The following is a 21,893-nucleotide window of genomic DNA, read 5'->3' as shown; positions in this document are numbered from 1 at the left end:
GCTTTAGAGGCAATTTAAAAGCATCCTTTATAAGATTTGATAAAACTAACATATATTACTCAAGGAAGGACACATGTTCACAGAAATCATCCAAAAACCTGTGGGGATCACATAAACTTCCAGTTTTATACAAAACGTGCATAATGTCCATGATCAAATTTAGGGCTTTATTGTGCTGACCTTCAATAACATGCATGATTAAGATTATTTATGATGCCGAAATAAACGGGTCGAAATGCTACCATATTTGCTCATATTTAATTAAAATATGTCTTTTTTTTAATAGTGTAATATTTCAACTGCTTAAGCACTTTTATCAGTGGAATTTATGCAAACAATGAGAGACTCGATGACGAGCTACGCAGGGTGTCCAAACAACAGTAGAACGCATGGTTTTCTTCTGTGAGGTTGCAGTGCGTGTGTAAGGCATGTTTTATGAGCACACTTGATACTCTTCACATGTTTTCATACCATTAGCTATAGCTATGGTTTGCACTTTTGGACATTATAATATTTTAATAATAATAAGAATTATAATAGGAGAAAAGGGATTCATGTTTTCTTCCATAGTTGCATGTACAGTAGCATATAATGTTATTTGATTTATTCATTTGTACACCAGTTCAATGCAGATGTACCATCATATTATTGTACTAGCTCCAAATGCCCCCTCATATATGAACACTATTAAATCACACCATTGGGATACAACAACTTTATTTTAACACTAAGAAAAAAAATCAAATATCCATACTTTTATTTTATCTGATCTACATGTTTTTTTTTATGATTTTCCTGTTTTTTAAGACTTTCTGGTCATTCATATGTCTGCCCCTCCCCACACCCAAGGCTCTCTCTTAGCTTCTCCCCTCCCACTTTTGTCACAGCCTTACCTGCTCAGCCCCTTGAAGACAGTGGCGTAGGATCCTTCTCCAAGCTGCTCAAGTTTCTGATAGGATTCAGCTTTGCCAAACGGTGAACTACCCTACAAACAGAAAGGAGAATGACCAGATAAAAAATCTAGAAAGCAACCTAAACTTGAAACGAACAATAAAAAACAAACAACAGTTCTGGGACCATAAGATCACAGGGTGGGCCAGCGGGGTGTCTGTGAGTGTCTTTGAAATGCCCTTTTCTCACAAAATTAACATTGGAGAGATAGGTAAAATAGGAGAAAACTGGAAATGAGACGGCACGATTTCAAATTTTTTGGCTGAATGAATGAATGGATGAATGAATGAATGTTTGGGATTTAATGTCGTACTTTACAACTTTTCAGTTATATGATGAGGAAGAGTTATTAGGTGTGTGTAGATACACTGTGATTCTTTGTAACAGAGCTGCTGTGACTGAACTATCATGCCACACACATGATACCCCACCCAGTCTCATTCAACTGACACTGGCCCAACCAGTCCTGTTTCCATGTACTTTAATCTCTAAGTGCTGAGCGCCAAGCGAGGCAGCAACAAGTACCATTTTTAAAGCCTTTGATATGACCTGAAATGGGGTTTGACGCGGGTCTCCCAACTTCAAGGCAGACGCTCCAACCATTAGCCCAACAAAGCGGTGCTAAATCTATGCATAAGATACACCTATCATGGCAGTGAATAACAAGACTATGTCATCAAGCTTCATATGGATGAGTGAAATACATAAAAGCATCCAATTTCACACTCTTATTACAAGTGAAGCAATTCTTCAAATGACAAGCCAATAGATCGTAAAAAGCTGCTGCGAGTTGCATTCAGTAAGCTTCGGCCCTGGTACCAGAGATAAAAGTGAACAACTTCTAAGTTAAACAATTCTGTAACAATTGCTAGGTAACATCAAGCAGTTTACACAGAGACAGGCAGACAGACAGAAAGACAGACAAATAGACAGACAGGGTACTCTATACCATAATATAATCTGTAATGTGTGGACATAAAAAGTAATCTGAACATTTCAAAATTCGTTTTTTATTATCAAAGTTGACTGTATAAAATGCAATAAATGACAGAAAAGGGCTATGCCAAGAAAAAATGCTTAGCAATGGTTGGAAAATAAATCTTATCTGATGGATTTTAACCTATATTAACAGCAACCACCATAGATTACAAATAAAAAAGTTTATTTCTTAAAAAAAAATTCAAAAAATTCAAATATCAAAATAGGTACAAACCACCTTATCTATCAGATGACCATTAAATACACATGTATTAAGTTTTCTTTGGCTTTAAAGTCTTTTATTGATCCACAGCAGACATTAACCTTTGACTTACCATAAAACTGGTCGTCCTCTTGGGGGAGAACCTGTTGTAGGCGTGACCTTCGGACTTAGGCCTCTGCGAGAGGGTGATGGGGGTGGGGTTGTCCTCTAAATCCAGCTCCCCTGATAACATGTCACCCGTCGAGTGGTGACGTTTAACCTGTTTGTACTTCTTGACTGAAAAACAAAAAAAAAAGAAACAAGAATGATAATAGTTAGCATTTTCAGTGAGAAATGAATGCTAATGACTTATTAAGGAGATGTTTCGCAAGTACTTCTTGACTGAAAAGAAAAAGCAACACGAACATGAATAAATAGCATTTCCACAGAGAAATGAATGCTTATGATGTATTACAGAGATGTTTCTGGTCAGAGACATTATACATTTTAGCAAACGGTTTGGATAAATCCAGGGTGGTTCACCAGCTGAAGTTGATGAATACAATGGTATTCAATGGTATATGTTATAAAGAGCTTGCTCCTACTTTTTTTTTTTAAGCTAAATATGGAAACATTCAAAAATACTAGAAAGCCTTGTGTGTGTGACTGGTCCAATAGAGCTAATTAACAACGCGTTATTATTTCTCAAAGGCCCCAATCACCATAGTCTGACCACCTTATTTTTAAATAATGCAAAACAATTGATGGTTCTGGGACTTGAACTCTTAACCAGGATAAGTGTTATACTACAGGGGATATAAAAATGCCAGAGCCTTCACTAACACACCCTGTTTCTCCTGACATAAAACAGCCCGTGTGTACATATGTATTTATAGAGAGTATGTAATTACACAGTCTCGGCATAGACAGCATACTGTAACCTTAGCTCATGCCGTAGGTTAGAAGAACACAGAACACCCCATACTCTCAATAAACAATGTCAAGATGACATCAGCACATGTGGACATAAAAACTGAAAGTCTGTTGACGCTGCTCTTAGCCTTTTTATATTCATGTGTATGTGAACATTATTACACATATAATGTGTGTATCAAAAAAAACATGTAATGGACAATATACACCATCTACTGGGGCAGATTCTACAATACTGTTTCAAAATAAGACATAATTTACAAAACTCTTTATGATGCTTAGTTTTTGGTACTGGAAGTTGAAATTTAGACAAGCCTGTCCTATTTATTTATTTATTTGATTGGTGTTTTACACCGTATTCAGGAATATTATACGACGGCAGCCAGCATTTGGGTGGGAGGAGACTGGGCAGACATCCGGGGAAACCCACGACCATCCGCAGGTTGCTGCCATATCTTGCTGGAGAGGAAGCCAGCAAGAGCTGGACTTGAACTCACAATGACTGCATTGAGGCTCCAGGGTCATACGTTTGTCCTAAGATAACAATGATTAAGACAACAAAATTTCAATTTCAAGATTGCATTTCAAATTTAAGTCAGAAATGGTTTCAAGGAATCGGCCCCAGAGTTTAGGAATTAAACCTCGTTCTCTGTATCCAGGGAAATGTTTCAGAGAAATGCTTACACGAAAGTGTGTTTGATCTCTTCTTGATGATTTTGAGTAATAATTTCTAAATTACTTTGACAATTTTTTGATGTATTCTTGTTTAACATGTTTTCAATAAATAATTTTGATTACCCCAATTCTTCAATCTTTTCAGCAGCCTCTGTTACCAACATAGTTTTAAAATATTCTGAGAGAACTACGGGGTATAGATAAATAATTGGCATAGTTTTTTTGAAGTTTGCACAAACAAATCATTTTTAGCATGATTTTCATAAGAATTGTATGCATAATATTCAATGAAAAAAGTGATTTAGTGGTTCAAAAGGTTGAAGATTTACAGTATTCCGATTAACAACTTCTTGATGTATTCTTCTTTGCTTTAATTATCAATCACTTGGACATGGATGCGTTGAGTGTATGCACATATACATATATATATACTAGGGTTTTTACACCAAACATGAGAATTTTCCCAACTTTAACGACTTTGAAGTCAACCCACTTGGACCCTAAATTGGTAGGAGTGGGTGTATGATCACACAAGGCCAATCCAGCGATCGTAGTTTTGTCCCCAAAATCTAATTGTAAATGTGCATAAATTGCACTGAAAGTTGCTGCTTTATATGCGAAAAGGTTGAGGAACTAGGTACATGTAACTTAGAAACCTTGATAGAATTTCATTTCATTGTATTTCATACACATGTATGTTATACCCTGATGTGTAATGTGCTTCATCTTTTATACACAGACTAACAGTATTCCACATGCTACATATACACACAAAGTCAGCAAAAATCTCCCAAAATTATCCACAGTATTAAGTAGGTAAGTGATCTCCATTCCAAATCAAACAGGAGATCAATGTTTAAATACAGCTACAAAACAAGAGATTTAGTTGGACTAATGCCATTCAAACTCTCATTTCATCTTTCACGCTTTACAGCTAAGGTACAAGACGCACCTCAGCGTTCCTGACAATTACATTTGGCCTGATGCGTGTATCCAGTAAGAAAAGTGAGACCCCTAAGCCAATTCTTCACAATGGTGTAAAACTCGATCTACACTACGTCCACTAAGTCAAGGTCTTAAAACCACAGCTAGAAGATGACTGGTGCTTGGGAGCAGGGCAAATCAGATTGAGCGCTCACAGCAGCAGATACCATTGGGAAGCTGTTAGCGACACAAATGTGCTTTCCGATCAAATCGCTTAGCACCTCTTTACGGTTGAGAGGCACCAGAAAGGATGAGTGCATGCGATTACTTTGGTCAGTCAACTACGAGGAGATCTTATCTGATCCATCAGTAAACACTTCAGCAAAGCACAAGGTGATCCACTGGCTGTACTAAGAGATCTCACAAAGCATACTCCATGTTCAAAGTGACACTTTAATTTTGGTACCTATACTGTAATTCTTCAACCTTTTCATATGTTTGCCAAGTGTTTATTCAAGCATATTCTGAGTGCATTATTCTGTGTCGACTGGCAAAATTATACCTATGGTATACCTATGTAGTTTTGTCTCCAAAATCAAATCAAAAATGTTCATAAATTGCACTTAAAAGTTGCTCTTTCACATGCGAAAAGGTTGAGAAATTAGGGTAAGTTAGTTCCCAAAAAGCTAAGATCCATGTACATAAACAAGGGCTGCGGACACAGCGCAGCAGCTTTACTAGTACACAAGAATTTCATTACCTGTCCCTAAGTATATTTTGTGTATTAACACAAGTGGTACAACTTCGAACAAAAGTTCTGGTGAACACAACATACACCCCAACAAATGAATTTGTTTGAAATCTACAAAAAGAAGCACTGTGGTGAGGTTAACCCTTAAGGGGACTTCATGGGTGTTGATGACAGAAATGTGGTTACCATGACAACCCGGCAATTGGACAAATGTGTCCACCAAAAATGAAAACTTAATGCGGAAAACAGTTGGAGCTGTAGCCCGGACAAGAAATCATTTCTATTCATATATGGTGTATATGGAAAATGGCTATCTGGTTACCATGACAACAAGGAAATGGACAAATGTGAGTAAAGACACATCGTCATCTGTGTATGTATGTATCCACCAATAATTAAAATCTTTGTGGAAAACAACTGGAGACATAGCCCGAACAGACGGACAAAATCACTATAACATAATACCCTTCGCCTAATGGCGGGGGCGTATAAAAACACAAAACCATCATTTGTCTCAACATTTCAGCCTTTTACTTTGCCCTTATCATCAGTGGTGAAACACTGAGTCAAAAAATGAAGATTTTGTTTCTCAGGGTAAAACTTTTCAGTGAATCTACGTACTGGATTTTCTGTATATGAATTTTATTTTGGCCATAAATTCCTCCATAGCAATTAAGGATCTATATGTATGCAAATCTTAACAAATGTCCAAGATTGAATATTAAAACAAGTGTCTTTGAGAACCTCACTTCCTGCATCACATAGACTTTACACTTTATTCAAACAGAGGATCTTGTTCATCATCTAGTCATTTTATTTCACTTTATCTCAGGCAGCGACACATCAACTGAAAAGTTTGCCACAACGCAAAGCTAAAGTAATTAAACCTACATGTACCTGTAACTAAATGCCCATTTAAATTTTGCAGCCCATTTGTTCACCTGTTCACAGTCATGTCACCTTTATTGTATTCTAATCTAGATATTTATTTACTTATTTATTTGATTGGTGTTGTATGCCGTACTCAAAAATATTTCACTTAAACAACAGTGCATGGCCAGCAGTATGGTGGGAGGAAACTGGGTAGAGCCCGAGGGAAACTCACAACCATCCGCAGGTTGCCGACAGACCTTTTCATGTACGACTGGCGAGGATTTAACCTAGATATCCATGCTTCAACTGAAAAAACTTTACAGCATGAAAAAACAGAAAGTAATTAAATATACATTATGAAACGTCTACCTGCATCTACAAATGTCTGTTCTAATTTTATTGTGCATTTAAGATAAATGATGGATATAAAGTGGACTTTTGCTTCTGGGTCACTTTGACTTTGTTTCACATTTGAGCATCCTGTTGATTTTGTCTGATGGTGAAGTTCAATGTCCGTTTTAATTTTAATTTCCACTTGGGACAATTACTGGCTCTGAAGTGTGCTTCCAGGTAATATCCAGGCCTTGCTTCATATTGAGTATCCTGTTCACCATTGTGGTGCCTTATTTCGTTCTAACTCAAAACGACGACACTTCAACTGAAAAAGTTCAGAAACTGAAAAGCCTTGAAATTAATAATTCAAGCACCTGTAGCTGTACATACATTGTGTGTTTGAGTTTTATTTCCATTTGAGGGTGTCGCAGGCTCTGAAGTGTATTTTGTGTCTAAGTCTCCTTGACCTTGCATGCTTATCTGGTGTAACCTGTTTGTCATTGTGTCATCTTTTGATATTCCTACTCAATTAAACCACAACTGAAAAAAAAAAAGCTGACGTAGCGGAAACTGCCTGCACCTTATTTTATCTGCCATACAAGGCAAGCTCTAGCGCTAAAGCAACCTTAAACCTTGCTCCAACTTCACCAATAAAACTGAAATGTGAAAGGTACCATATGCATGAACAATTTGTTAGCATGGTTTTAAACAATCCAATAAATACATAAGAAACACTGCTTTGTACACATCCTGTTAAACATTATGGCACTTCACAATGTACTAAGTGCCTTCACCTATTAAAGCTGCACAGTTTGCTTGATTATTTATTTATTTGATAATCAAGCAAACTGTGCAGCTTTAATTGGGAAATTAAAATTTATGGGGGAAACTTGCTGTCATTAAGTCAACTAACTGTCATTTATTTATTTATCTGATTGGTGTTTTACGCCGTACTCAAGAATATTTCACTTATACAACAGCGACCAGCATTACGGTGGGGGAAACACATGACCACCCGCAGGGTTGCTGACAGGCCTTCCCACGTACGGCTGTTACTTGATTAAGAAAGTTCAATAATCATAGAACATCGTTCTGAACTTTGTTTGGAAAGCAGGATGATACCCTATTGGAAAAATGCAACTTTAAGCACCAACAGTAACATTTCATGGCATTTGTTTGCCTCTAAAAGTGGACTTTGTTGGGTGAAATTTTTCGTCATTTACCCACAATATATACGTTTAAATTTTATTTTCTATCTCTGAGAACCTGCGGCTGGTTCCAGAGTGCTCTGACTGAATCACTCAGACTCTGTTCTCTATCATACAGGTACATGAAGGTATACTGAAGCCAGATTCCCATGGGACTGCTTGGGGCAAGGGCTCAAGTAACACACAGGTGTACTCTTCCCAGAGAGAAATGGCACAGGTATACAACAGAACAGAAATTCCCTCCTCTATTTTATCCCATCTTGAGGTTTTTATGTAAATTCTGTTTTCAAGGCTTTCTCATCAAGCAAAAACATCTTCAACAGAAAAAAAAAATACTGGGACAGTCCATATTTCCACTAATTTTTTCAAGTCTTACATTTCTACCCCCGGTCAACATTGAAAATAGCAAATTTATAATGCCCATGAAAGAACAATTTAAATTAGTGTGGCCTGAAGGGGAAAAAAAATCCTACTGTATATTGTGATTTGTCATAGGAGACAAGGAAGCTTTTGTTGATATTAATTTACCAATCGATCACCTATCTCACCATGTTCCAGAAGTGCAAATGACCTTGTTTGCTTCAGGAAGTCACGAATGATCAGATCCACAATTTTTCTATGACTCATCTACTCCAAACAGAACTTGTTCAACTTTTTTCAGATGCTTATGTTACTGTACTATGAAGTAGATGTTCTCATAAACATTTTTAAACATGTCACAGGTAGTTCAATAGAGCTGAAATACAAAATTCCTCTATTAACAAGGATCAAGACAACTTGGTGCACCATCTTGTTTCTGTTACTTTATTTATCTATTTATTTCATTTGTGTTTTATGCCGTACTACAAAATATTTTACTTATATGATGGCAGCCAGCTTTATGGAAGGAGGAAACCGGGAACCCACAACCATCCGCAGCTTTCTGGCAGATCTCTTCACATACACTTGTTTTTCTTACAAACCCTTGGATATTGCCCTATAAAACTTTTGAACAAAACGTGACCACCCTTGCGAGTTATCATTTTAATACTGAATAGCATTAATAGCCTGCAAGGATTCACAGTTAGATGAGTTTTTTTCTTACCTAAATTAATCCAAATCATGGGCTCTGTCTAAAATCGCACTATTTCCATAAAGATTCTCAAAAGCCTGCCATTACTAATTAATGGTAATTAGATGCAGCAAGAGTGATTTATTGATTTACTTTTTGATTGGTGTCTTATGCCGTACTCAAGAATATTTCACTTATACGACAGTGGCCAGCATTATGATGGAAACCCAGCAAGATTGATAGCCAAACAATCAAGCAATTTCGGAATCATAATATACTTTAATTCTTCAGCTTTTCCGCATGCTAGCAAGGTGTTTATTCAAGCATATTCTAAAAGCATTATTCTGTGTAGAGTGATAAAACTATACTTTTTGTGAAGCTCTGAAATTGATCAATCCAACCAATGTAGTTTGTCTCCAAAATCAAACTGAAAAGGTGCAAAAATTGCGCTGGAAGTTGTTCTTTTGTATGCGAAAAGGTTGAGGAATTAGTATACATGTAGTTTACAAAATAAACACCAAAATTGCAGAAGTGATTTTGCCAGACTCCTCTTTCTGGTATTTAAGTGTTAAAACATGAATGCCTAGATTCTGGTCAAATTACCAAAACAAAGATGATGATGATGATTTAGCTCAGTTAAACAAACATGGTGACATGTATCATATATGATACATGTATGTGTGAAATTTTGGGCAACTTGCCATTTGCCTACTTTAAAACTTCTTTGGGGAACTTCCTAGTGCCATTACACAACACACTGCAGATGTGTATACATGTATGCCTGTAATCAGGGTGTGGAGGTAAGATGCAGCTAACTTTAAACCGTCTATCACTAGGGGCTGAAAGCCAATGTTTGCAGGAAGTTGCAGGCTGTCAGTGACGTAAGTCGCACCACATGTGCAATGTTATAAAGGTGCAGGCGCTTTTTGTGCAGGCCGATTGATGTTCTTTGTGCCACACCTGTTCCAGATAGGAGATAGAAGATTAGGGGAGGGTAGGGGGAGCGGGAGGGGTAGATGAAGAAGGCATTCAGGGTGAAACTGGTGTAAAGAATCAACACAGTGTAGGGTAACAAATCTAGGTATTTAGGAGTAATGACGTCAGATATTTGAGGGTAATGATGTCAGGTATTTCGGCGTAATAATGTCAGGTATTTTGGAGTAATAATGTCAGGTATTTCGGAGTAATAAAGTCAGGTATCTGGGGTTAATAAGGTCAGGAAGGCCTATATGGGAGTAGTAAAGTCAAGTTCATGGGGATAACAGCCAGGCATCTCAGCATAATAAAGTCAGTTAGTTGGGGGTAATGAAGCCAGGTATTTAAGTCAGGTATTAGGGGGTAATCAAGTCAGGTATATGGGGGCAATAAAGCAAGGTAAATGAGCTTAATGGCCAGATATTTGAAGGGGTAATGGTCAGGTATTTTGGGGTGTTTGGGGGTAATGGTCAGGTATTTGGAGGTAATGGTCAGGTATCTGGTGGTAATGGTCAGGCATTTAAGGGTAATAAAGCCCGTTTTTTTTTGTGAATAATAAAGCCGGGTATTTGGTGTTTATAAAGCCGGGTATATGGGGGTAATCAAGCTGGGTGTTTAGGGATATGCAATTAATACTGGAACATATACAAATAGTGGGGCAATGAGAACCAGATTAAAGATATGAACATGTAAAAAAGTTTACCAGATGGGATATATGATAAATAGAATATTATTCTTTATACATTCTATAAAGGTGAAATAAAGGATTTCCTCCACAGATAAAAGTGATATCTGACTAGTTCAGTCAGATCACTTTCGTTATCACACACCCAGAAACATTTTGTTTTCTGACGTTCCAATCCAAGCTAAGCGGAATGACGTCGTAACACAAGTTCAGTCAACTTTAACATTCTTACGTAACGCATAAAGACATGGCGCCATACAAGACCTCATGTGCAACATCACGCTATATACACAAGTCTGTGAAGGCCTACAGCTAAGAACACTGCTTTCACTTGTTCAACTACTCCAAATCATGCCTTTGGCAAATTAATAAAGTAATAAATACAATAATGCACAGTGAAGGTTGAATATCATAAATATATATCTTGTGAAAGGTGGAAATGATAAAGGACCTGTCTTGTGAGTTATCAATTTCACCTCTCACTCGAAAAATATTTATGATATTCAACCTTCACTGTGCAATGTTCTCTACATATTCTGTTCTACATATTAACACAGATGTACATGTTGAACGCACTAATACTGAAGGAGCCAGACCAAAGATTAGAATTTTTGATGTTCTAGGCGTGGTTGTTTTAAACTAGTTTAAGACTTATTACCAGATTTAACTTTCAGCCAAGTCTTCAATTTTGTACTTCTCTCAAACCAATGGGGGTTCTTTGGTTTGAGAGAAAGGTTAAGGAAGCCATTTTCGTAAAGGTTAAAAATCCCACTCTCAACTGCAATGGAGGACTCAGATTTAACCTACCACACGGACACAGTGTTGAAAAAATGATAATTAGCTCGTGAAAATGTACCTCAACATGGTAAAATTTGTTCACTCATGTAAAACTGTATTATATTCAAATCTGGTCACTATATACCAGCTCCTGTTGTCCCATTGTATTAAATTGTATAGACCCATTGTATACTTCAACCATGAACGTGAACTGTGTTCACCATGAAACTTTTACATACTGGTCTGTTCACTTTGTTTTTGTACGTAACTTCAATATAAATAGGAATTCTTTTTGCTTAACACCTTACTCCGCAACGTCAGTAAATAACATACATTGTCCAGAAGAACAGTTTTATAATGTTATCGTTTATAGTATACTAACCTGGATGTCTGAAAATCTACATTTCTATACAACCGGGCTATGATTTAGTACCAACCTAAAGCTTATTCATCCTCAATACAATAATCTAGCTGATGTTTACAATCGATACTGTATTTAATGTTTCCCTCTAGAACTGACCAGAAAAGAACACAATTTAAAATGCCATTAATTTCCACAAATTATACTGTATTAAATTACCCAAATTGAATACTATCTCGGTTTAAATTGGGCTAATATACAATGGTGGTACAAAAAAAAAAAAGGGGGGGAAGGTGTTTGCAAAGTTCATGGTAGGTGGATAATAAAGCAATGTCCCGTTAATGAAGGTATTTTGAGGAGGAAAAGCAATATGGCTGAAAATAACCATGGCAACAGACTAAACATGGCTGCCACAGAATGAAATGACCCAAAATTTTGTCCATAACATTATCACTCATTTTGTCCAATTCTGAGGGTTCAACTTATCAAAGAAATGTGTTTTGAGTTCTATCTGGAATAATTTCAAGTTTCACACCAAATGTAATACATTTTGACATTTACTTGCCTGTAAAAATTCATTTTGGGGGGTAAATGTTTAGGGTAAATGTAGTATGTCTGGTAAGTGTTTTTGTGTTCTAATGCACTCTGTAGAAATAACAGTGAACTGAATTTAACATTAATATGGTAAATTCCCATCCTTTCTTCTTCACTCGCCAAGGATGAAAGTGAACTGGCCATTACAAGATCAAGGCAATTAAAACTCATTAACATTTATCACCAGTATTTTACAGTAAATTACAACGTTTATACACAGTCACTAAAAGCATATTCATTTATTTATTTGATTGGGTGTATTACGCCGTACTTAACAATATTTCACTTATACTACCGTGGCCAGCATTATGGTGGGGGGAAAACCACGACCATCCGCAGGTTGGTAGCAGACCTTCCTACGTAGGGCTGGAGAGAAAGTCAATATGAGCTGGACTTGAACTCAAAGTGGTGGGAGGCTCCTGGGTCATTGCGCTACTCAGTCACCAGATGTAAAAGCTACACTGTCAAAGCTCAATATGTAACATTGTAGATTAAGTTCCAGAGTTTATCAACATTAACTAGAAATAAAAGTCACCAATAAGCATTCAATGAACATAGTAATTTCTTCCGTTTATCTGGACTCCTTAGATATAAAAGCCTATAGAATTTTACACAATCTACATGCATTGTAAATCTTTTCAACCACCAAGGCACTTTTCCATACAATGTTTCGAAACATTGATCACAGAGGCAGGTGAAAAGGTTGAAGAATTAGGGTATATATTAAAAATTCACTTTAAGTCAAATAATCTGAGCATTACCTGAACATGGTAAATTCCTGCACTTATCCAGAGGAACCAGAAACTGTAGTTAACTGAGCTCATAAATGACTCAATGGGATCATTGAGATACATATTTGATATACATAATCTAATATTTTAATTTCAATAATTATTTATGAAGCTATAAAAGGCATCTTTTAAAAGGAAATTTTAGCACAGCCTATATATGGAAGTTGTTAAATAACTGAATGCAGCCCCAAAAATTATAGTGACATACACTAATAGAAACTAGTTAGTAGTTTTTCCAAAACCTGTGTTTACATGTACCCTAACAGATACAGAGGTCAGAGGTCAGTTGTTTGGGGCTCCTGTGGTTATGTGATACGTCAATTATTACCAAATTTTAATTTCTATCAAATCTGACGATCTGACGAATCTGAGGGGCTGCTTTTTCGAAATGTAAAGGCTATTCACAAAAATAAATCAATAAAATGTAGAAGTATACATGTCAATGGTAATCATCTTCTATGAGTTTCATATATACACACACACACACACATATATATATATATATATATATATATATATATATATATGTATGTATTACATACTGTATATACATGTAACTAACTTTGTGTGTGAATGTGTGTATGCATGAGAGACTTAAGGAAGATTGGTTTGTAACTAACCCTCACCCTCAGCAGACACATTATCATTACTATTACTATTATTATTATTATTATTATTATTAAGTGGACAATGTAAAAGAGAAAATAAGTCAGGGATACAAGTATACTCAGATATGTACAATCTATCAGATGTGCAATCACTCACACGAACAACATTAATGATGGTAAACATACAATGGTGATTTTTATCAGAAGTCTGAACAAAACAAAATGAGGTCATGAACTGCTATGAAAACTTGATCCCACCAGAATTTAAAAAAAAACAACTGAGAATTGAAGCGCAGTTGTGTTAATTATAATGACTCAAACATGAACAGATCAGACTAGGTTTTAGCACTGAGGACTAAAGGGCAGTTTTGTTAATTATGATGACACAAACATCAACGGATCAGACTCAGTTTTAGCACTGAGGACTAAAGGGCAGTTTTGTTAATTATGATGACACAAACATCAACGGATCAGACTCAGTTTTAGCACTGAGAACTAAAGTGCAGTTTTGTTAATTATGATGACACAAACATCAACGGATCAGACTCAGTTTTAGCACTGAGAACTAAAGTGCAGTTTTGTTAATTATGATGACACAAACATCAACGGATCAGACTCAGTTTTAGCACTGAGAACTAAAGTGCAGTTTTGTTAATTATGATGACACAAACATCAACGGATCAGACTCAGTTTTAGCACTGAGGACTAAAGGGCAGTTTTGTTAATTATGATGACGCAAACATCAACGGATCAGACTCAGTTTTAGCACTGAGAACTAAAGTGCAGTTTTATTAATTATTATGGCTCAAACATGCAAGGATCAGACTCAATTCTAGCACATCAGGAACTACACTTACTGTAGTGTGAGTGTGAAAGCAAAAAAAAAAAAAAAAAAAAAACCAAACAAAATTCCACAACTAGCATATTTACAAACACCTGCAAATTCATTTAACCTAAATATACAATAATAGATTTCTTTGCTGGGAGTAATAGAAGAGTAGACAGAAAGTTGCTCCCTGTCTAATGACCTGGAATAGACGAATACTTACCATGATTATAAGGGGGCGAGATGCAAGGGCCATCGGTTTTACCAGAATTCCCTGTGGGAGGGGGAGAGAGAGCGGGAATGGGTGGCTGAAACGACTCGAGGACAAAGGTGGTCCAAATTCCCCTGGCCTCTATATTGGGCGATGGTTTGCTGAGAAGCCAATTCCCGCCGGATTTTTCACAGCTAATGGTCAAATTGTCCCTTCCACTCTCGCATCAAATTGGATTAAAAAGTATTTCTTCCACTACTTTCTGCCTGCGATGCTACAGGCTTTTAACCCTGCACACATGCCACAAACACGTGAGCCATTAATATCTGTAACAGCTTATCATGAAGACAGAACACTCCCAGGTATCCCGATCAGATTTTCCTGCCATGTACCAGAAACTGGGCAGCTCAATTTGCACCGCAAACCTTAAATCCAAACTTCCACACCATTGTGAACTATTGCAGCAGTCAAATATGCCAGTGCACAATATAAGCTTCAAGAGTTAAGCCGTATTGCACTGTACAGCACACAAGCCCAAGTTAATATACAAATACTTGAGGTCTAGATTTCCTGGTGGGTACCCAAGTAACACAGAACACTGGGTTAAGCTTTCCCTCCCACATTGGGCACAGGAACAGTTAGTGGCTGTTTACAATACAGGAACACCAGGCGGGGTACACCCCAAGATGAGATTTTAACACAAGTTAAGGCATGGCTGGTAAGAATTGGGGGGAGGGTGTACATTTTGGTTTGTAGTAAGAAAAAAACACCAAGCTACCTTGAGTGGTATACATCAGTTCCAACGGCTAAAATGTAAAACAGGAAAAAAAAAAACACAGACGAAAAAACTGTAGAAAGTATAGAGGGGAAAAAAAAATCCAGACGTTGGTTTCAAGGATGCATAACTGAAGTTTTGAAGGGTTCTCAAACAGATTCCAGGCTGTAGCTATGTAAATTGTATGAGGGTCCATACAGCATGTGCATTAGAGACTATGAATATATGTATACACAGCAGACTTGGCAGACAGTCAGGCTTACCCTCAACAAACACACAAAGTACGGAGAGAGTACGAAAAAAAAAAAAAGTAATGGGAAAACTTGAGTGGAAAACTGTAGGGGAAACAGATGTGTTTGTTTGTGAACATTAAAGACAGACAATCCTCTGAATGAAGTAGAAGAAGTTCTCTGAAAATAAGTAACAGGACTTAAAATTTCAGGGGAAAGAAGTAACAGAACTCAAAATATCAGGGGAAAGAAGTAACAGGACTCAAAATATCGGGGGGGGGGGGGGAAGTAACAGGACTCAAAATGTCATGGAAAATATACAGCCTTAAAGAAAACTAAGAGACAAAGCTGATCACATGCATGGATAAAGAACTAAAGAGAGGCTAAAAAAACTTTAAAAATAAAGAGTGCAATTTGTGTTGATATAAGTAGCCAGTCTTTCAGCTAGTACTAATAAGAATGGACTGAAACATTAAGCTGTTGACAGTATGCTAAGGGATGCATTAAAATCTAAAGACAATGTATTTTTCCTTTACATATAACCTTTTTTTTCATCTGTTCTTAGTGAACATTGTGCCCAATGCAAAATCTGACCGCTAATGAGCAGGACATGTAACATGATAATCTTGCTTCTAAGTCTTCCATACTTTCCATACAGACCCTAGCCATCCTATGCTGATTAATCTCTCAGCTGAACTTATAGATACACAAAATGAGAATCATAACTCAACATTATTTTGCTCAAATTTAAAATAGCAGTTCAAGACAGAAACCAGACCCAGGCGAAAGAGAAACACATGGCATGGTGCAACAAGATTCCCAATGAATTGCCTGGGGAAAGGCTGGATTCAGGTGACAGCAAGAGGTGGGTTTAAACTCCTGACCTCACTAATCAAGTGCTGGTGGTCAGGGTTTTACGCAATCTGGACTAACTAATCAGCCAATACAACAAGAAAACTTCTAAGTCCTCTTCAGCTTTCAGGGCAGGTCCTTAGTTAGCTAGCTAAGGGCCCTTAGGGAGCAGTGATAACATCACTGGTCAAGGAGTGGGCTCCAAGGGTAACTCACACCAAATTACACCCCAAGGGGCCCAGCTGGGAAAATAGTGTTAAATGCTCTTGGGTCAGCCAAGAGGTCAATTGTTTACAGGAGTGAAGTGTATCAGATCGAAAGTGATTCTCTATGGCCATCTATAAAAATATGTTTGTTAATGTAAACCTATGGATCCTGCAAAAAAAAAAATGTTTTTTGATACATTTATTTTTCTCTTTTTTTTCATTTCCTGGCATTGTCACTTGCTTGATGTCAAAAAATACAAAAAAAAAAAAAAATTTATGTTGACCAATTCTATTTTTTCTTACAGAGTCACGTTACGCCTAGCAAAGAACTTTTCTGCTTGCCTGTTCTCTTTAGGTTCAGGTGCAGAGTATTTTTTTTGTGTTTTTGCACATACATGCATAAGGCTGTGTAGACTTCTTTACTTAGTAATGGATAAATCCTAAAAGCTTTCATCCGTGAAAGCCTGAAATTTGGCCTGCACTTAAGAGCGACTGCTGGAAATTTCCACCAATAAATACTTGACAAATAAATTCATAATTCCTTCCAAAGCTAACATCTCCATATTCGTTTTTACGTGAGTATTTTGCAGTACTTGATCCTCAAATATTTCAGAAGGATAAAGAAAAACTAGTATTTCCTGGTCTCAGAGAGTCACGTGACTGGCAAACTTTCTGGCCTTTCAAGAATGCACGGTTACAATGAAAGAGAATCGTGAATTCTCACAGAAAAATGGCTGGTAAAAGAATTCTTGTCAACATTTTGAGCTAAAAGCTACGAAGTCCATGTAAAAGGCCAAATCAAATAACTGATGGGATTCTATTTACCGTTTGTATGAACTCCTCAAAACTCATACTTTCTTGCATGTCCACAAACAATGTAAGTCAACAAACCCAGGACATAACCAAAATTATCAATGGCATTATCTAGTCCACCCTTATACTGAAAGTGGTTTCAACCATGACCTTTCAGACAGACTGATAATAACATATGATCTACATGTAAGTCAAAGGTAATTACTAAATCCATGAAGGGGGGAATTAGGTTGGTGAGTATTGATTTTGTTTTTGGCAGATTTGTGACACTTAATGCCAGTGGGAATTGTAAAGCAGTATCACATTAAGTAATTTACTGCCTTCACGTTTAGGAGAGGCTCTCTGATCAAGCTTTTTGATTAAGATTGGCAAACAAAATGGATGCGATTCAAGCAAACAACTGCAGGAGACTTTCCTCATTTCAGAACTATTTCCTGTTTCAGCTAAATTCAAACACGATCTGAAAATGTAGTGTATCAAATCTTGAGCATTGTGATCAAATCTTGACCATATTTCCACATTTCAAAATGTTAAATTTCACTTTTCAGCAAACTAATAAACTCCAGAACAAAGGGATCCCTTTCCATCGAAACAAAAATGTACAGTTCAAAAAAAATCCCATTTAACAATACTTGAAATCAATTTTCTGGAAATTCCTAAAAGTATCTACATTTCTAGGCAATGAAGAGAAAAATTTTGGTTTAATAAGGCTATGAATATTAAAGATGCCGTCACTTAATATAGCATCACCATTCTTTTTTTCTTTCTCTCTCTCTCACTCCACTCCAAAAGACTTTCACAAAAAATTCAAGATGGCTACCCAGTTACCAGAGAAAAAAATGTGACATAGTTACAAGAGTTTGCGAAGGCCGTAATTACTTGACAGGGCTGTAATTATTTTCTGACTTCCTGCATGTCTACCTTGAAGTAATGATATTTCTAAATTCTTATGATGCATAGTTTGGTGCTCAGTATGACATTCCTGATGGCTGTCCTCTCCTCAGAGGAAAATATGTGGCATAGTTACCACAGCCTGACAGCCTTTGACTACTAGACTCTGATAGCCCTGTAATCATTTTATGATCGTGTGTTCGTAAAAAAAAAATTTCTAAACTCAGATACAGCGAATTATGGTACAAAGTATGACATACAGTTTTTCTTAATCTGAACGGGCAATTAGATTGTACTCTAAATACACCCAAACCACCACAATCCAACAATCTGTAAATCAGTACATGACAGGAAATATTCAAATTAATATCCACAATGTTTTTTCTCTCATACTAAATCTTTAGAGAACATTTCAAACATAATTTTGGAACTGCCAAACTTTGTCTCATTCCCGATGAGGGATGGATATGAATGTGGTTTAAGAGGCACTGATGTGTTTATATACCACCACAATAGTATGAAGGACGAATATGAACACTGTTTAAGATCCATGTGTTACTAAAAAACCACTTCTGGTCACTCTGTATCAGGAACTGTTATAAATACAGTTCAAGAACCACATGTTACACTTTTGGTAATTCTTAAGCAATGCACTTGACAGAGTTTGGTCATCCAAGAAATTTATGACTACCAAGCTTTCAAGTAACTTTGAATATCAATCGTCTTGGAGTTTGTATCCTCCTTTCCAATGTACATAGGACCGGCCCGGATAGCACAGTTGGTAGAGCGTCCGCTTCAGGACCGGTAGATCCAGGGTCAATCCTTGATCGAGTCACACCTAAGACTTTAAAAGAGGAAGTTGTAACTTCCTCGCTTGGCGCTCAGCATGAAGGGGATAGTGCAACGACTGGTTGACCCGTATCAGTATAATGGCTCGGGCGGGGTGGCTTACTTGCCTTCAGTAAGTCGTCTCAGTGAAGCAGCACTAAATAAAAGAGCGGTGGAAATCCGTCCTGCTACAAGGAGGCACATTACACGTACATGCACCCTAAAGATTCCTTCGTCGTCATATGACTGAAAAATTGTTGAGTACGACGTTAAACCCCAAGCACGCACTCACTCACTCCAATGTACAAGTACATATGGTAATTCATCATGAAAACGCATGCAGATGGTGATATAGTTGAAATAATTTCCTTCACGAATCAATGTTCTTCACATGTAATAAAATACTGCCATGTTTATGCTGCTCAGATCTAAAGGTATTAATTAATTACTGTGTTTTATCTAAGGTTTAGCATTTTTAAAGTGACAATTTTTGCTCGATTCTGACATCCACTTTATACGACCACTTAAAAGAGTTATTTGTAAAGTTTTATTCGTAGTATTTGTCTGGTCACAGTTAATATTTACTTGTAAATGTCGTGTTTCTTTTGTCACCCTGTCAGAGGGAAGAACAGTTTTTGAAACTGACAGAGTAAATGTTCATCATTTGTCACCCTCAGGAAATAAAGTTATATATACATATATATATATTCATTTCAGAAAAAGTTAAGAGTTGGCATTTAAATCAAATGTTATTTTCAGGCCTTTTGTGGCATGGGCTTCTGGAACATTTTTACATGCCAAAATTAAGTGAAATGCAGTACACAGTTGAAATAATAGAAATGTTATATAAATTCCATGACAGTCTTGAAAACACACAAGAAAGGTTTGGTTTTATTCGTAAAGCAGCATAGAGGAATAAATAAACAAAAGCATGCAGACAAAACAAGAATATACCTGTATATATAAATGTACGACCATGTACCCAAAATACTTTGAATAATCAGCCAGTTCTTGGTAATGAAAATAAACGTATGTTCAATGTGTGCGATACGGCAAGCAAGAATAAGATTTTCTAGAATGTTAAGAATTTAATTTAGAAAAATGGTCAATGCAGAAGTAAACTGAACTGAATTTGTGGCTGATACGCATGCCTATACATGCCCATCACATGCCTATACATGTATCAATGAAGAAAGTTCAACATGTTGCTATTTAAAAAAAGTCAACAACATGCTAGAAACAACAAGAAACATGAACTTTGCCTGGCTCATAAACTTCAGGATGTTCTTTCTCAGGCTTTCCAACTGATGCAAAGGGAAGTCAGCCATATTTAATCATTACCCAAATGTATTTAAGTCCAAGAATGAATATTTCTAGAAAGGTTTCCTTATATACATTCCTAATATTTACGTCTGTAAATTCTTATTAATTTATCAACCTGTGACCATTTAACATTGTGCACACAAATTGACAATGGGAAATGAAAATCAGGACTTCATTTATGAAGAATGACTGAATTACGGCTGACAACTGCATGTAAGAGTTAATCTGTGGTGTCTTTGGAATGTCTAAAACACAACTGATGCATTAAGTGAAGGATTTAGCTCCCTTTGCATTGATTGGATAACCCTGTTTTAGCAGATTAGAGGGTTAGTAGCTTACAGGAGGTTCTGGGGAAAGCCTGTGGCGCCCCTGGTAGTACTGAGAGGTCGGGCGAGGAGGTAAAGTTGCCGCCTTATTCTCTGGGTTAGTCACTGCAGTGTTATGGCCATTAATCACAGGCCTACCGTATCCACCACCTAGGGGGCGTCTTGGAGATGTCCAGGACATGACCATTCACTCCAGGCATAGTCTCATCTCCTGGCAATGAAAGGGGGAAAAAGATATTTTTTAGAAATAAATCAACACTGTTAACACATAGGGTACTTTGACATAAAATAACAAAGAAGTCTTAGGCATACCAAATTTACTTTGTGTTTCACTGGCAAGCCGGCACTAAAGAATAAAAAAACAATGGAATAAAGAAAACATCTATTGCTATTTTACTGCAAACTATTAACTTCGCATGTACAATCAAAATGTTTTTAAAATATGAAACTTACATGCTCAAAGGGACACTATATGGATTACCTAGCACATATACAGCAAACTATTAACTTTGCATACATGTACAATCAATTTAAACAAAAAATATTAAATTTATACATACTCCCAGGAAGCATAGCCTACTACTGCCCAACAAACCATAAACTTGTACTGATCTGTCTAGATGGCTTGGACCAACACATGTTTAGCTCAAACACAAATACTGAGGATGGCTGAACAATGAGCAATGTTTAAACCTGGCAAAATCATGTTTTTTATTTTTGTAATGACTGTGTACTGAATACATTACACACAGGCGACATTTGAATGTTGAACAGATTTCATCAGTGACCTACATTTAAATGTTACAACAATAAACACACACAGATCATCACTGATAAAAACACTGTTCATCATTGTCACAATGTTTTTCTTTTTTTCTAACAATGTTTCAAAAACAATCAGGCAAGATAGAAAATCTGCTTAAATTCTTCTGCACATGTTGT

The 21,893-nt window shown here is 36.7% G+C and overlaps 1 protein-coding gene across 2 annotated transcripts in view; it reads right to left on the bottom strand.

The window, feature by feature from the left end:
* LOC135464598 (cyclin-dependent kinase 14-like) overlaps positions 1-21,182 on the bottom strand; it is a 33,151-nt gene extending 11,969 nt beyond the window's left edge. Inside the window, exons 1-3 of one of the 2 annotated variants that reach the window (XM_064742040.1) lie at positions 20,965-21,182; positions 2,265-2,428; positions 894-985 (exon numbers count right to left, since the gene is read on the bottom strand). In XM_064742040.1, the coding sequence (XP_064598110.1) occupies positions 894-985; positions 2,265-2,384 (212 nt within the window). In that variant the 5' untranslated portion in view covers positions 2,385-2,428; positions 20,965-21,182. Of the gene's footprint in view, positions 1-893; positions 986-2,264; positions 2,429-14,719; positions 15,175-20,964 lie in introns of those variants that run through there. The other variant, XM_064742041.1, reaches the window with a different exon arrangement.
* Between the last annotated feature and the right edge of the window lie 711 nt (positions 21,183-21,893).

Source organism: Liolophura sinensis, chromosome 4 (assembly GCF_032854445.1).
Source record: "Liolophura sinensis isolate JHLJ2023 chromosome 4, CUHK_Ljap_v2, whole genome shotgun sequence".
Taxonomy (NCBI): Eukaryota; Metazoa; Mollusca; class Polyplacophora; order Chitonida; family Chitonidae; genus Liolophura; species Liolophura sinensis.
Note: the sequence above shows the minus strand (reverse complement) of the source record. Positions and strands in the feature narration are given on the sequence as shown.